This window comes from Protomyctophum parallelum, assembly GCF_964188405.1.
Source record: "Protomyctophum parallelum genome assembly, chromosome: 1".
NCBI lineage: Eukaryota > Metazoa > Chordata > Actinopteri > Myctophiformes > Myctophidae > Protomyctophum > Protomyctophum parallelum.
This window is the reverse complement of record NC_139697.1, coordinates 67,832,046-67,847,682: the sequence shown is the minus strand read 5'-3', so window position 1 is coordinate 67,847,682 and position 15,637 is coordinate 67,832,046. Positions and strand designations below refer to the sequence as shown.

The following is a 15,637-nucleotide window of genomic DNA, read 5'->3' as shown; positions in this document are numbered from 1 at the left end:
AAACAAAACGCAGGTCTCGTTGAAAATGAACTATAGGCGCGTTATATATCGCTTCAAGTTTGAAAGGCCCTTTATGCATCTTCACATTGATAGCTTATACAAACATGTCATATTTGATGTAACATTGTCTGAAACTATTAAGATGTATTATGTTAATTTGCTTTTGATTAAGTGTAGATCTGCTATTTTTGACAAATCGTGAAAATGTGGCACAAATTTGGAATATGTATATTCTTTCAGAGTGAACGTTTTTAACTCAAAAGTTTGCTTGCAAACTGTCATGATTTAGAAGACATTTGTAGAATCTGGTCTCAGGTAAAAATGGGTATTAACATGTCAAACATAGAGTAGCATCTGAATCTATAACCGTCAACTGTTGCTTCAGGTTGTAAAAATGCCTGTCAAGCCGGGGCGCCTAATGGAGGGGAAAGGAACTGGTTGGAATAACGTGTTCCTTCCACGCGCTACGTCCAACCAGGGAAACTCCCCCCTGTCAAGGTGTAAAGGACCAACTTGGACACTCATGCATGAAGGAAGCATGAGTTCAAGTCCATTGCTCTCCCCAGGTTGGAGGAGGGTGTGTAGAGCCCAGGATCAAAGTATTTTTGCAGTCCAACTCAACCTCTCCTTCCCTCCTCCTCCTCCTCCTCCTCCTCCTCTCCTCCTCCTCCTCCTCCTCCTCCTCACAGAAGCGGGCATCTCCAACTACCTGAGTCAGACGGAGAAGTACAGCGCGGGGGGCGGCTCCACCGAGGGTCCCATCTACAGCACCATCGACGGCACCAACGAGGACCTGCACGGCTTCGGCTACTCCCAGCACGCCACGCCGTACGCCTCCACCTCCGTCGCACCCTTCGGCGCTCCTCAGAGCCAGGCGGCCGCGGCGCTGCTGCTGGGCCACGGCGCGGAGCAGCACGACGAGGCCCACTGGATGAGCCACGGTGCGGAGCAGCGCGACGAGGCCCACTGGATCACACAGCCCAGCGGGGGGACGTGCCAGTACGCCCAGCCTGACCGCCAGAGTGGTGAGGAGGACGAGGCGCTTGTTGGCTGCTCACTCTTGTCTTATTCTCAATGGGAAACTATGCTGTGTGCGTAATAGGGTTGTCCCCGATCGGATTGAGGTGATGGGGAATCGGGGGGGAGCCAAATGACGTTATGACGACATCCTCCGGTGACTCTGGTGACGTTCAAGACTAGGCCAGATCACAGCCCATATGGGGATGATCTTTATGTTCAGGACTAGGCCAGATCACAGCCCATATGGGGATGATCTTTACGTTCAGGACTATAGGCCAGATCACAGCCCATATGGGGATGATCTTTATGTTCAGGACTATAGGCCAGATCACAGCCCATATGGGGATGATCTTTACGTTCAGGACTATAGGACAGATCACAGCCCATATGGGGATGATCTTTACGTTCAGGACTATAGGCCAGATCACAGCCCATATGGGGATGATCTTTATGTTCAGGACTAGGCCAGATCACAGCCCATATGGGGATGATCTTTACGTTCAGGACTATAGGCCAGATCACAGCCCATATGGGGATGATCTTTATGTTCAGGACTAGGCCAGATCACAGCCCATATGGGGATGATCTTTACGTCTTCACCAGTTGAAATACTATAGCTTATTCTGGGACAGATCTGACCACAATAAAGACGGCACTAATTCGTCCAGGCTTGCTTGACCGTGCTTGCTTGGATATGTGCTCTTATGCATCAAGTCTGATTGGGTTACAGACCAGTGCCATGTGCCGGGCGTTTGCCCATCTGATTGCCCATCAGGAGTTACTATTGTTATCTATTGTAATTTAATTACAATGACAAATATAATTTTGCTAGATATGGCTTAACGTCGTGATTGGTTTTTCATTTGTCTTGTGTGAGCAGTATTTGTAATTGTACATAGTAATAATGATAATAATAATATGATAATATATCAATAATAATGATGGAAGAAGAAGAAGAATATTCCATTTTTCCATCTGTGTGTGCAAGGGAGTTGAATGCAGGTTTTGAGATCCATGTGATGTTTGGGTTAGGACGGTCTTTGAAGGTTCCTTAGGAGATGCGGAGCTTGGAGTTGAACCGTGGCGTTGTGGCGCTGCCTGTGTGTTTCTCTTCCAGGGAAGCCCAAGCAGAAGGTCATGGGAAAGGCAGTGAAGACGCCTTCTCTGAACTGGACCCAGGCTGTACCTCCCCCTCCTCCCCCCTCCGGGGACCTGGAGCAGTGTGCAGACTGTGCTCCTCCTCCTCCTCCCCCCTCCGGGGACCTGGAGCAGTGTGCAGACTGTGCACAGGAAGAACAACCGGAGCTGGAGGAAATGGAGCTAGGGTAACTGGCACACGACGCACGCACGCACAAGAAGATTTATAACAAGGACAAGCAGACTGTAACATCAACATTGTCATGTATTATCATTGTCATCTATAGTTTAATGGCCAATTTCTACTTGGTCATGTGAAACGGTCACACGATGATGGAGTATACGTTAGGTTTAAGAGACCCCTGAAGCCCGGGACAGGCTTTGACATCTCCATCACCTTGGCCGCGGTTAATCGCTTTAGCAGTTTTTTCACGCGATGCCCCGGCGCTATGCTAACAGGATTAGCCATAATGTTCCCCTCTCTACCTGGAGCTCTCCTCAAACTTAGGAACATCATGATCAGTCACCATCGCTCTCACAGTGTTAACCTGGCCTAAGTGGATGTTCACTCTTCCCCCCTGGTGCCGCCTCGCTGTCGGCAGGCCTCTGGTTCCAGTTTGAGGCAACGATAACGGCATTACGCTGAGTTAGCCTCATGCTACGAGCTCGTACAGCAAAGCAAGCTTTAACCCTGTTCAGTAAAACAGACACAAGGTCACTGTCCTCTGTTTCTAAACACATAGGATTTCATTTGACAGTATAGATTCAATCCAATGCATGCTTTCATTCTTATTTAATTTATTTCACTTTTTTACGGACATGAGAACATCAACATGCCCCCAAAATCTGGGCGCCCCTCACTTCATTTTTAATGGTATCATTTGCAGGTGTGTGGCCTAAATGCATATCAAACTGGGGGTCCTTGGGGGGGGGGGGGAGGTTGAGACTCACTGTTAACCCATTCTGGGCGGGAACCCCTTTTGGTGTTTTAAGCATTATGTTATACTTTAGCTATTGAAAAATAGCAGATCTACAAGCTCATAGCGCGCCACCGAGTGGCCCGCTATGAGCTTGTAGGTCTGCTATTTTAGAAAAATCGTGAAAATGGGGCGCAAAATTGGAAATATATTTTTTCAGAACGAACGTTTTTAACTCAAATATTTGCCTCTGGGGGGGTCCCTGAAACAACATATTTTCAGATGGGGGGGGGGGGGGGGGGGGGTCGGCGACCAAATACATAATAATCTTTGGGGTCCTTGACATGACAAAGGTTGAGAACCACTGACATGAAAAAACATGGGTTTTTTTCTGAAAACTGTCATGATTTAGAAGACATTTGTAGAATCGAACTCAGGTCTACATGGGTTAAAAAAATACATGTTTCCGCCGTGAACCTTTCCTGGTCTCCTGGTGTTGCAGGTCAGACGAGGAGGAGGAGTGGTGCCCGCCGCTCCCAGAGAGAACCTACCTGACGGAGGGCTGTGAATCAGGCGGCGGACCCTCGACGCCCCACAGGGCCAACAACGCCTCCTCGCCCGCCACGTCCTACAGCCACCAGTCCACCGCCACGCTCACCCCGTCCCCGCACGAGGAGCACAGGACCCCGCACGACACCCCACGCCTTAACCACTTAGAGGGGCAGCAGATGGCACGGTATGCTGCTCAACCTGCACTGGCCTTGTATAGCGGCTCGCCTAAAGCATTTTACAAGTTCTGGATGTGTTGCCACACGCTATACAGCTTTGTTTCAGATAAGGTTCTAAGGTTTTTACATTGTTGTCCTAACGTAGGCTACGTCGTACGTCCCCCTTGGTGGTTGTGGTTACAAGTAAGACGCGCAAACGCGGGAAGCGAACGCAGCTCATGTGTGTGTGGTTGTGTGTGTGTGTGTGTGTGTGTGCGTGTGCTACAGCTGCGCCCTGTGTGTGTGTGTGTGTGTGTGTGTGTGTGTGTGCTACAGCTGCGCCCTCTGGTGGCGGGCGGGTGGTGTAACAGCGTGACACACACACACACACACACACAGACATTCAGCCCTTGCTGTCATAGTAAGTGGCTCACTGCGTTCGCAATAATGGCAATATTATTAACAAAAAAATAACCACCAGAGCGTCATAGTGTCTTGAAAGTTTGGGTTCTTACCGTTCATAGTTGGAAAAGAGCCATTTGTTTGTGTTGCCGTTACATAGGGTGAAGAACACTGTTAATGTAATCCAGAAGAGTGTACACATTTGTACAATCTAGAATAGATTGTGTGTTTATTTGAAGTGTGTTTAGAAGTACCAATTAGAATGATAAAAAGCTTATTCAGGGGGGAAAGAACATGGCCGTGATTTGCATTGTACCTTTTGTTTTGTTTTTCACAGGTTGTTTTCCCCCTACCAGTTTGATATTATACTATTATACATGTCTGTTCAGCTGTGTGTTAACTTTGAAGGGACATTTCTGACCCGTTCTCCGTGATTTGGAATGAGTTTGAATTGACACGTTCCCCCGTTCCCCTGTCTTGCAGAAGGCTACCGTGTGGTCCAGTGCCAGTGCCACAGGCACCATGCCCTGCCTCCCTCACTCAGTCCAACCCCAACCTCTCTGCCCTGCGCCACCATGGCTCCTCTGAGGTGGGCACACCGCAGTGCCAGAGTCCTGCCCATCACTGCCACACCCACCGGGGCACCGCAGTGCATGAAGACAACGGCGGCTCTCCCACAACCGGTAAAGTGACACATATAGCAATAATAATGTATGCGTGTGTGCGTGCGTGTGTGTTTCAGTATTGTTATTATTTTGTAAATCAAGAAAACCCATATCTGCCTGGAATCGTTAAAATGCCAGTGCATAATGTGTCTAATTGCAATGGCGTTACGTTCAGACTTCTAACAAACGCTCTGCGATGTGTTATTATCCTGGCACAGCACAAAGCCGCCCCGCCACAGCGGAAGCCTTCACCCCCCCCAGCCAAAAGTCACGGGTGAAGAAGAAGACTTCAAAGACCGGGCCGTATAGAAGAGACATGCAAGGAGGTGAGTCTCTCTCTCTGCACACGCTGGGAATTAGTGTTGCGTTTTATTGTCTGTGCAATGTCGTCTTTTCATGCTCAACCAAGGTTGTGAGTGAGTGGCGCTTAAGGTGAGACCAGGTGGCGAGGCAGTCTGCTCACAGCGCTTGCTGTCGGCGGGAAACCTTGTATGTCATTACGTTTAAGGATATGTGGAGGAAAAAAAAAGTAAAAAACATTGTTATTATTTTGTCAAAATGTTAGATAGCGTACAAGCTCACAATGCGTCACAGCACGTTGTGTCGCATCGGGGCCACATTTAGACCTTGTAGATCGGCTTTTATATCCATTTTATCTTATATATGACACCGTAGGCATAATTTCATAAGTTGAAATGACCGAGTGGTATGTATGCAAAACATATACTCATGCAACACATATACTCACATTTGACATAACACAGAAAACAACATTAGGGCACGGTGGCGCAGTCGGTGGCTCCTGGGTTCGATTCCTCCTAATGCATTGAAGGAAGCATGAGGTCAGTCCGTTGCTCTACCCCGGTTGGCAGAGGAAGTGTAGCGCCCAGGATCACATTAGACAAGTGACACACACTGGGTGAAGAAAATGGGTTACAAGAATCGTGGGATATAATACATGGCGTTTAGAACTAGGATGATGATTAGCCTGATTATCAGACTGTAGCTTTCTTGAAGCAAGAGATGCAGTCCACTCAGAGAGTGGGCGGGGTCTTTAAGCTGGATCCAGGCTAGATGATGATGATGGCATTTGTTCTCACGTTGTTTGTTTGTTTGATTTCCATTTTTAGATTTGCCCCCGCCCCCAGAGCCTCCCCCGGAGGACAGCAGGTTGCAGGGGGGCCGAGCAGGGTGTGTGGAGTCTGTGGTCGGAGGGGAGAGGACCACGGGTGGACCTCTGTCCTCCTTAGAGAAGAAGAAGGAACACAGCAGCAGCAGCCACCAAAGGGAGGGCTCAGGACAGAGACAGACAGACAGTGAGATAATGCTATTTTTAACCCATTTAGACACATATTCATGTCAAGGACCCCCAAATTATGACATTGGCCGCCAACCCCCATCTGAAAATATGTTGTCCCAGGGCCAACATATTTTGTCCCTGTCCCAGGCAAAGATTTGAGTTAAAAACTCGCCCTGTAACAATATATTTCAGGCACATTTTCACGATTTCTCAAAAATAGCAGACCTACAAGCTCATAATGAGCTTGTAGATCTGCTATTTTTCAATAGCTAAAGTACAACATAATGCTTAAAACACCAAAAGGGGTTCCCACCCAAAATTCTAGTTATTTCATGGTTATAGGTTTAGGAGTGGCAGATTGTAGAACATTACTAGTGCTGTGGTAATTAATATTTCATACATGCAGCGCCGCACATTTCTGCATCCGGTCTGTCAAATGTTAAACAGCCATGTCAAGTCAAACATTGCAACATGGAAGTCCCTGGATTCCACCGGGGGCAGCTTGTTGTGTCCTGGCAGGCTGGCAGAGAATCCATGGATGTGAAAACTACACCCATGCTTGGTTTTAAGCCACTACCCTGGGTGGCCTTTGTGTTTAACAGCAAAATAGCAATCTCTTGACTTCAGGAAACATGAATCCGTAATGGCGACCATAGATTCTATGGGTGTGTGTGTGTGTCACTGTGTCAGGCTGATGGTTGCTCCGGAAAAAGCACATGGGAATTTTAGAAACACACGACAGTATGGAATGTATCATAAAATAGACTATGATAGCCATCATTAATGAAGCCCAAAAGTATCCCAATAATCCATTTATTTAGCAAGCTGCTTCTTCTTCTACCTTCCGCCAGCTGACTGCTGCGCCATCACAAGATCTCCTTAGCTTTCACCACTTGCTTCAGTCTAATCCAATCAAATGTTCCAGTGCCGATGAAATGTTCCCCTGGTCGTTTAGCCCGACCCAAATAACATCAACGTTAACCTCATCTTCTTTCACCTTCCATTCTGTCCCTTTCACCAGGCGAGGAGCTAATGGCGTACGCTAGCAAGGCTGCGTATCTGTCCAGGAGTCAGCTGTCGGCCAACTGCTCCACCACAGGCAGCTCTTCGTCCAGAGGCTCCACAGGCTCCAGGGGGCCCAGCTCAGCGAGGAAACACAGCGAGGTGAGAAACACTGTGTGTGTGTGTGTGTGTGTGTGTGTGTGTGTGTGTGTGTGTGTGTGTCTGTGTCTGTGTGTGATGTCATATCATCACTGTGTGTCTGTGTGTGATGTCATATCATCACTGTGTGTCTGTGTGTGATGTCATATCATCACTGTGTGTCTGTGTGTGATGTCATATCATCACCGTGTCTCTGTGTGTGATGTCATATCATCACTGTGTGTCTGTGTGTGATGTCATATCATCACCGTGTCTCTGTGTGTGATGTCATATCGTCACCGTGTCTCTGTGTGTGATGTCATATCATCACTGTGTCTCTGTGTGTGATGTCATATCGTCACCGTGTCTCTGTGTCATATCGTCACCGTGTCTCTGTGTGTGATGTCATATCGTCACCGTGTCTCTGTGTCATATCGTCACTGTCAGGCACAAACCTTGTTATCTCCATAACTTGCGTATCGTAAATTGAAGCCCTACTACAGTGTCGCGTAAAAGGTAGCGCAAATAACCCATTAAGACCCGATTCTACAAATGCTTTCTAAACCAGTACTTTTTTTTTTCTTCTTCAGAAATAGCAGATGTACAAGCTTGCAGCGTGGCACAAGGTGACGCGCTGTCAGCTGCTATTTTTGCATAACTAACGCTAAAACCTAAAATGACACGAATGATTCCCCGGTTTTAACGTGTTGTGAGCTTGTATTCAGTGAAACATTTTGAACGTGAAAGGGCTAAAGTGTGTCTGTGGGTTCTATGCATATTGAGCCATTTGTTGAAAAGTATCCATTTGGAAATACAAGGTTTCCCACCTGACAGTAACGATATGATTATGTGGTGCGTATCACGTTTCACCGAGGGAAAGCGTTCAGCCTGATTAATATTTCATTAGCAAACTGCAGATCTACAAGTGCTACAAGCTCCTTGTGATATTATGATTTTGTTTGATACATTTTTACAGAGGGAAAGCAGTATCATTTGACCTTTTTGAACGGTTTAAATAAGATATTTACGAGCATGGGAAGTGACCATTCTTGCCATTAAGGGGTTCCCACGATTTATGAGTATAATCTACGTGTCATCCGTTACGCTCCATAAAGTCCATAACTTCATGCGTTGGTGCGGGCGCGCACACAGATGACCGAGGTTCCAAATTCCACTGTAAACTGCACGCATGCCATGCCATGCCGTGTCGTGTGCACAGACACACAAACTAACTGACACACATCAGTTACTGGCTACGTTTACATGAGCAGTTAAATCCCCTTTTCATTCCGAATAGAATTTCAATCCTATTAAACATTGTTATGTAAACACCTACAAAAACGTACATCCGAATGAAAACGCTCGATGCGATCTAAAAACCATTCCGATGTCACTGGCCGGATTACTCCGATGTTCAATGCGATTGAAAGAAAATTGGACTCATGTATACACTAATTCGGATGTAAGTTCATTCTGGTCTTTCTGAGCATGCTCCAAGGCGCTCATATCCAAGGTGCGCCGAGGAGTTTGCACATAGAGCGCGTTATTTCGTTCCTTTTTTCAGATCCGAAATCCACAAAAAAACGTGGAGCAGCAGCAGATGACGATAACCCTGATCTGTGTGTGTGTGTGTGTGTGTGTGTGTGTGTGTGTGTGTGTTCAACGGTCTCTCTCTCTCTCTCTCTCTCTCAAAAATAACGAGCGACCCGATACAATAATAATCAGTGTTGCGTGCCCTGGCCGTGCTGTAGATAATAATTTAAAGTACAAATAAAAACGAGATGATCACCTTCCCAGCGGAGAAGCGGAGCCGCAGCGGGTGGGGAAAAAAAGACGGTAAACATATTTGCCCGTCCCTATCCAACCAGCAGCCTCAAAGCTACTGCGGAATGAAATGATGGGATTTCAAAGTATCGTCTTTCGCCTGTAATATGTTTGTATTGTTGAGACAGTCACAATGAATTGAGATGGCGTAGTTTCACGTGAATTAACATGTATCATGTCTTCTATCACTTCTCCATATAAACACTCATTCGGAATGACCATTTCCCATGTAAACTCGCGGCAAAAAACATTACATCGGATGTATTTTATTCTGAAGTATTTATTCGGAATGATCAACCTTCATGTAAACGTAGCCACTGTCTGTGCACATGCAGTATATGAAGCAATGTTAACAGGCACACACACGCGCACGACTGCCTCTCTCTGGAGTGCACTAATGTGGAGGGCTGTGTGAGCAGAGCACTCCTTTAAAACCCATTTTGTGGCGGGAACCCCTTTTGGTGTTAGCATTATGTCATGCTTTAGCTATTGAAAAACAGCAGATCTACAAGCTCATAGCGCGCTACAAGCTTGTAGGTCTGCTATTTTTGAAAAATCGAAGAACGACTGACATAGAAACATAGCTTTTTCAAAAAACTGTCAGGATGTAGAAGACATTTTTAGAATCTGATCTCAGGTCAGAATGGGATAAGTGCCCTCTGTGGGTTACAGTGGTGCTAGCAGTGGTGTAATGGCAGTAGCCTCGGTCACCAGGCTTACTTATCTGCGGAAAGAAAAACCTGGTCACAACGTAAGGCAAGAGAAGCTATATCGGTGGATGTATCGTTCTGGGAACATCCATCCGTCATATGTATTTCCCCCAGGATACGATATTTTTCCCCCGACCAATCACAAAATCTAAAAGCTAAAATCTGTGTAATGCAGGAGGTCCCTAGTCTGGTTTCCAGACTGGTTCGCTGCACTCTGTGTATTCGTTTTGCCACTTCGTGACAATATAGTAATTCACGGAACGCAGGGAATCAGACTGGAAACCAGGCTAGTATAGGCTACACCCTTTATCTTTTCTCGTTTTGGGCGAGACCCCCAAAAATATTTGTATTTGGCCCGACGACCCCCATCTGAAAATATGTTGTTCCAGGGACGCTCCATGATAAATGGTACAGGCCGTGGACAAGACATGGTTGTTGCATGTGTCCGACGTCCGTCCGTGCACCGGCTCCTAACTTTAGACCATGTAACTCAAACTCCTAACTTTAGACCATGTGACTCCTAACTTTAGACCATGTGACTCAAAGCGTCTGCCATTAAAATAAATAAATAAAGAGCGGTGGAGAGAACACGAAAAGCTGACCCTTCCTCTATCTGTCCCTTTTTTCCCCAGACCTGTATTGACCCTGAGGTAAATGTAGGTGTCATAGCAGCGTGCAATAGTGTTGTTTACTGAATGTATTACATTAGCCTCTGGAGGTCCATTCACCATGTTGCTTTTGATTGATTGATTGAGTGATTGAAGTATTTTTTTATTTTAGTTTGCAGAATTACAGTACATTTCAAGCACAACTCAATGCAAAAACTGAGTGGACGACCAACAAGCACCACGCTTGTTTACTTTACAGTAGGCTCCACCATGTTCAACATTTAGAGACGTACAAATATACACTAATATATAGCCAAAAAATAGGAAATCATCATCATCATAAAGGAGGTAAAAAGGGAAAACATATACAATGAGGGGGGAAAAGGGGTGGGTGGTGGATTCGGATTTTACGGGGGCCAGTTTCGAATTTCAGCGGTCCCTAGGTGCCCTTTGAGAGCGGTTTTGAAGGAGTCAAGGGAGTCAAAGGAACCCCTTTTGGTGTTAGCATTATGTCATGCTTTAGCTATTGAAAAATAGCAGATCTACAAGCGAGTGGCGCACTACAAGCTTGTAGGTCTGCTATTTTTTTTTAATCGAAGAACCACTGACATGGAAACATAGCTTTTTCAGAAAACCGTCAGGATGTAGAAGACATTTTTAGAATCTGATCTCAGGTCAAAATGGGTTAATGGCCGTTGGTGCAGTATAGCTAACTTCTTCTTCTTGTCTTTTGACAGGAAACGAGATAAGGACACCGACACTAACCGAAAGCTAAACGACGCCTTTGGCTCTCAGTGCTCCTTGAGAAGCTCCAGTGTCTCCGTCATGGAGAAAGCCCACGACACGTACGTCTGACGAAGAGGAAGAAAGCACGGGGTCTGTTTCACTGCTGGGAAAGGAAAACAGACCTTTTTTATCTTGTTTTGATATTGCTATGATTATTTATGACTTGAGGTTCGCTCCTTCCTTCCTTTTTATTGTAAATACTTCCATCTCTGTATTGTTTTGTGCAGGACTCGCTCTGGACACAGGAGGAAGAGTTGTACATTGTATTTATGAGAACAAAACAACAAACAAAACAAAAAATACAAATGTATAAAAAAATGAAAATAGGGTCTGTTATTTTGAAACGATCATGTCTCCTTGAATGTGCCAACTTGATATCATTTTGTCAAATCGTATATTCTCTTGGAAAGCATTGTTCCTGCTGCACTCTGTCTGCGGCGACGCAACAGACAATACAAAAGCACAAAGACGTGTGTTTGCTTGTTTGAGAGGGACTGTTGGAAAAGCCAAAACGAGCGGGTTCTCGACTCGCTCCCTGATGGATGCCCCCTAAACTGAGCGCTTCCTCCACACCTTAAGTCTGCTATAAGAATGTTTAAGAATCTTTTTTTTTATGTTTACATTCGTTTTTTCTGCGATACAATGTAGTGTGCAGACGGACAGACAGGCTTTATAAAAGTTTGATTGTAAACCCCCCCCCCCCTCCTATCTCTCCCCGTGACACTTTCAGGAAGTGTTTGCTGCAATTGTGCGATAGAATTTGCATATAAAACAAAAAACATACTGTGTGGAATAACTCTTTTTTTGTACTATCGTTGTTTTGTAAAAGTACAATAAAATAAATTTGTTGAATTACAGTATTCCACCCGTGTTCTTTTTTTCAGTAGTAGGCTACCACCTTGTTAACACTTCTAATGAAACCCATGTCATAATAAACCATAATATTGTTATAATGCATTATAGTCTGCTGCTAACGCCATGATTACAAATGTCATCCATTCCTTGGCCTGGAAGAGAGGTCATCAGGTGGTCTCCAACCTTCTTAGAGTGTTTCAACCCTCAACCACTACACTCTCCAGTCGGCGGGGTCAGCAGTGATTGGCCAAGTCACTGCCCCTCTGCAGGCTTCCATGCTATAGACTAGACTAGTCCACGGAGGGGCACCCCGGGCGCAGCCACCACCTGGAGAGAGAGCCACACCTGGCCAACAGGGAAGTGCCAAAAACCTGCCGGCCAGGTGCAGCAAACCAGTGCTGACCACACCCCAGTGACCGCCGCGCCCAATTACACAGTCAAACACACATAATGCTTTATAACAGTGGTTTTCAACCAGTGGTCCTTGAGGCGGTTCCAGGTGGTCCCCAGCAAGATGATGGAGACAGTTGTTAACCAAATGATGTGAATTGGATTTCAATGTAATGGATCCCGGGAACCCAGGGGTGGTCTTTTAGATGGGTCCTCCAAAGGGACATTTTATGAGTCCTACTTCAACGACGTTTGTACAGTACTGTGTACAACATTACATCCCAGGACAATCAAATTTGGTGAGTCTGACACTACGTTTTAACAGCGGGCGACAGCGAGACGAATCTTCCGGAAGTGTATTATTTGTCAACGGGACCCGGCAACTACTGGCGATAGATAGAGGCTTCGCCGCTCGCCCGGGGGTGTCCCTTATTTGAAAATCTAATAGTGGGCAAGTGGCAACCCTAAAGGTATAGGGTAAAGATGCACTGGGCCCTTCTAGATCTTTAACTCTTGAGAGCGTAAATTGACCCTTACGGGTCCATTTGGTTTCACTTTACGCTCTCAAGAGTTACATTATTGTTAAACATCTGCATTCCTTCATTTACAAGTCTTACACAATTTGAGAATGTAGAAGAATAGCGTTTACCTGTTATCTCTCCTATGGTACTGTTTTTATGATTGTATTAAATGTTATTGCACTGTGGATACAGTCTACCTGTTCTCTGGAAGGCACTTTGGGTCAACTGCTGTTGTTTTTAAATGTGCTATATAAATAAAATTGACTTGACTTGACTTGACATCAATACTGTAATACAGCATGAAATTGTGAACAAATCCGAAAATCAATAACAAAATCCTTCAGTTTTGGGTCTGAGAGGCTAAATCTCATTCAAATGGTGGTCCGTGTGGCTCAGATGCTGAAGAAATAATGATCCTTGATATGAGGTTGAAAACCACTGCTTTATAACAATCATATTGCATCATAAAGACTTTTTTAAATGTCATAAAGGTAATAGGTAATGTAGCCTAAAGTTAATAGTTAAGTATTGCTGGTCACTCGCCTTGTTCTTTTGGTCATCCTATTATCACTAGTAATGTTAAAATCATACAATAGAGAGGTTAGCGCTCCACCTAGTGGCAGTAATTATAATAGGTCTGTGAAGTATATAGCCTGGCGCAGCCACACATCGTGATTTCCCATGATGAAAGAAATAATAAAAATTGTGTCATTCTTTAGTGCTGCATTTCATAATTTGTGCTGGTATCATTTTTGAGATAGGGGCCTGATTTAAGTTATAGGTTGTGAGATTTTAGTGCTCGATGTACTGTTGAAATCATCAATTGTGCTGCTTTTATTGTTTTTATATGAATATTTGTTGACATTATAGCTCCTTATCAAGGATCTATCTATGTAATGAGTGGCACTGCCATTGATTTGATTCCGTGTTTCACTTGGTCTAAAACCATGTGGAACTGCATGGTAGCCAACAGATCATATTATTTTTATGCCTTTTTTGAGGGGTTTTCTTTCCAGACACTCTTGTCTCCTCCCATCCATCCCATCATGTGTGTTGAATGACTGGGCAGCTACGTGATTAGTATGGGGGTCCTTCGTAGGCTGTTTTAAAGGCGTTGTCAGATTGGATAATTTAGCCAATGTTTATTTAGGATGTTATCAATTTCCTTTCCCTGTGGTGAGTAAGTCAAGAAGCACTTGGGTCTTTTCATTTGTGGTTTGTTTTGGTGTTCGTGCTGAGACACTCTGTCTGAGAGATATGATTAACCTTTTCTTTAGCCTCCTGGGTCCATTGGTCTCTCTGTGTCTATCCTCTGTGTGAACCTTATACTGACATAAGTTGACATTGTTCCTCATAGGATTCCTCTGTGCTGCATATTCGTCACACTCTGTTGAACTAGGCTCCTTTTCAGGGCTGTGGGATGAGTCACAACGGAGGAGAGTATTACGATCAGTTGGTTTGCAGTATAGATTGGTGGTGACCTTGATATCTAAGTGCGGTTGGTGCCTTGCATGGTTTCCTCCACCATCGGTGTGTGAATGGGTGAATGTAATGCACAATCTATGTAAAGCACCTTGGATGAAGGCTCTATATAAATGCACTATTTACCATTTACCTAACAGCACCCTTAATGCCTAATCAATGCGTAAACCTCTTTATATCCAAAAGGGTGTCCAGTGAGCATTGCACCTACAGTATTAGCAGTGCCAGTGTGGCTCTCTGGGGCCTGATGCTCTAGTATCATATTTTATACATGCAGTACTACAGTTAACAACTGTTTAAATGTGGTGGAGAAAGTAGACATTGTGTCGTGTGTGTGTGTGTGTGTGTGTGTGTGTGTGTGTGTGTGTGTGTGTGTGTGTGTGTGTGTGTGTGTGTGTGTGTGTGTGTCCTATTCTGCTATATTTGGTGATCTTAATTTAATTTTGGCCTACAGACAGAATAGCAGAAAAAATAAAAAATAAATTAATCACTCTTAAACAACACAGATGGTAGACTTAATCTACATGTTAATTTCACTCATCCATTTGTTAAAATGTTATACTTCCAAAGTGTTTTAGCAGGCTGCTCGGTTGCTAGGCTACAGTGCGCAGATCAACAGAGCCGGAATGGCCACGCACACAGCACCTGTGTGTTGATGACAGTCTGGACCAATAAGCGGGACGCCTGTGCCAGCCCATGTGCCAGCCACGCACACGCTGATTCGCTCTGCGCGGGCACCTGTCAACCAATCACGAGCTTGGGTACGGGAGGGGGAGGAGCACTAGTCAGGTCCGAACGCACAGCGTAGCAGAATTTCAGAAATCAGAAGACGTCGCGCCACCACCCTGACCAGCACCACCTGTCCGCAAATGACTAGTTTCTCGAGATAGACTGTTGACTAGTCTGTCCCGGCCTGTTTTTCCTTCATTTGTTGACGGCATGGGCTCTCAGATTGGCAACTGATCGACACGCACCGTGACCGTCAACTTTAACTGGACGGTGAAAGACCAAGGAATAGTCGCAACGGCTCGTTTCGCCAGCAGATGGCCCTCCAAGCTTGGCGACGCGGACGTTCACCACTAGGCCCGGCCGGGGACTCTTTTGGATACCACATTTCGTTTTTTTGAAGTTGTTTTTTGTATACTATGTACTATAATGTACTAGTCTGTCTCG

The 15,637-nt window shown here is 45.3% G+C and overlaps 1 protein-coding gene across 1 annotated transcript in view; it reads left to right on the top strand.

Annotated features, from left to right (window-relative positions):
* LOC310854654 (roundabout homolog 3-like) overlaps positions 1 to 11,963 on the top strand; it is a 110,792-nt gene extending 98,829 nt beyond the window's left edge. Inside the window, exons 21-28 of the mRNA XM_083759329.1 lie at positions 690 to 1,025; positions 2,138 to 2,345; positions 3,577 to 3,810; positions 4,667 to 4,866; positions 5,067 to 5,174; positions 5,979 to 6,164; positions 7,170 to 7,312; positions 11,168 to 11,963. Of these exons, the coding sequence (XP_083615455.1) occupies positions 690 to 1,025; positions 2,138 to 2,345; positions 3,577 to 3,810; positions 4,667 to 4,866; positions 5,067 to 5,174; positions 5,979 to 6,164; positions 7,170 to 7,312; positions 11,168 to 11,179 (1,427 nt within the window). The 3' untranslated portion in view covers positions 11,180 to 11,963. The remainder of the gene's footprint in view (positions 1 to 689; positions 1,026 to 2,137; positions 2,346 to 3,576; positions 3,811 to 4,666; positions 4,867 to 5,066; positions 5,175 to 5,978; positions 6,165 to 7,169; positions 7,313 to 11,167) is intronic.
* The last annotated feature ends 3,674 nt before the right edge of the window (positions 11,964 to 15,637 follow it).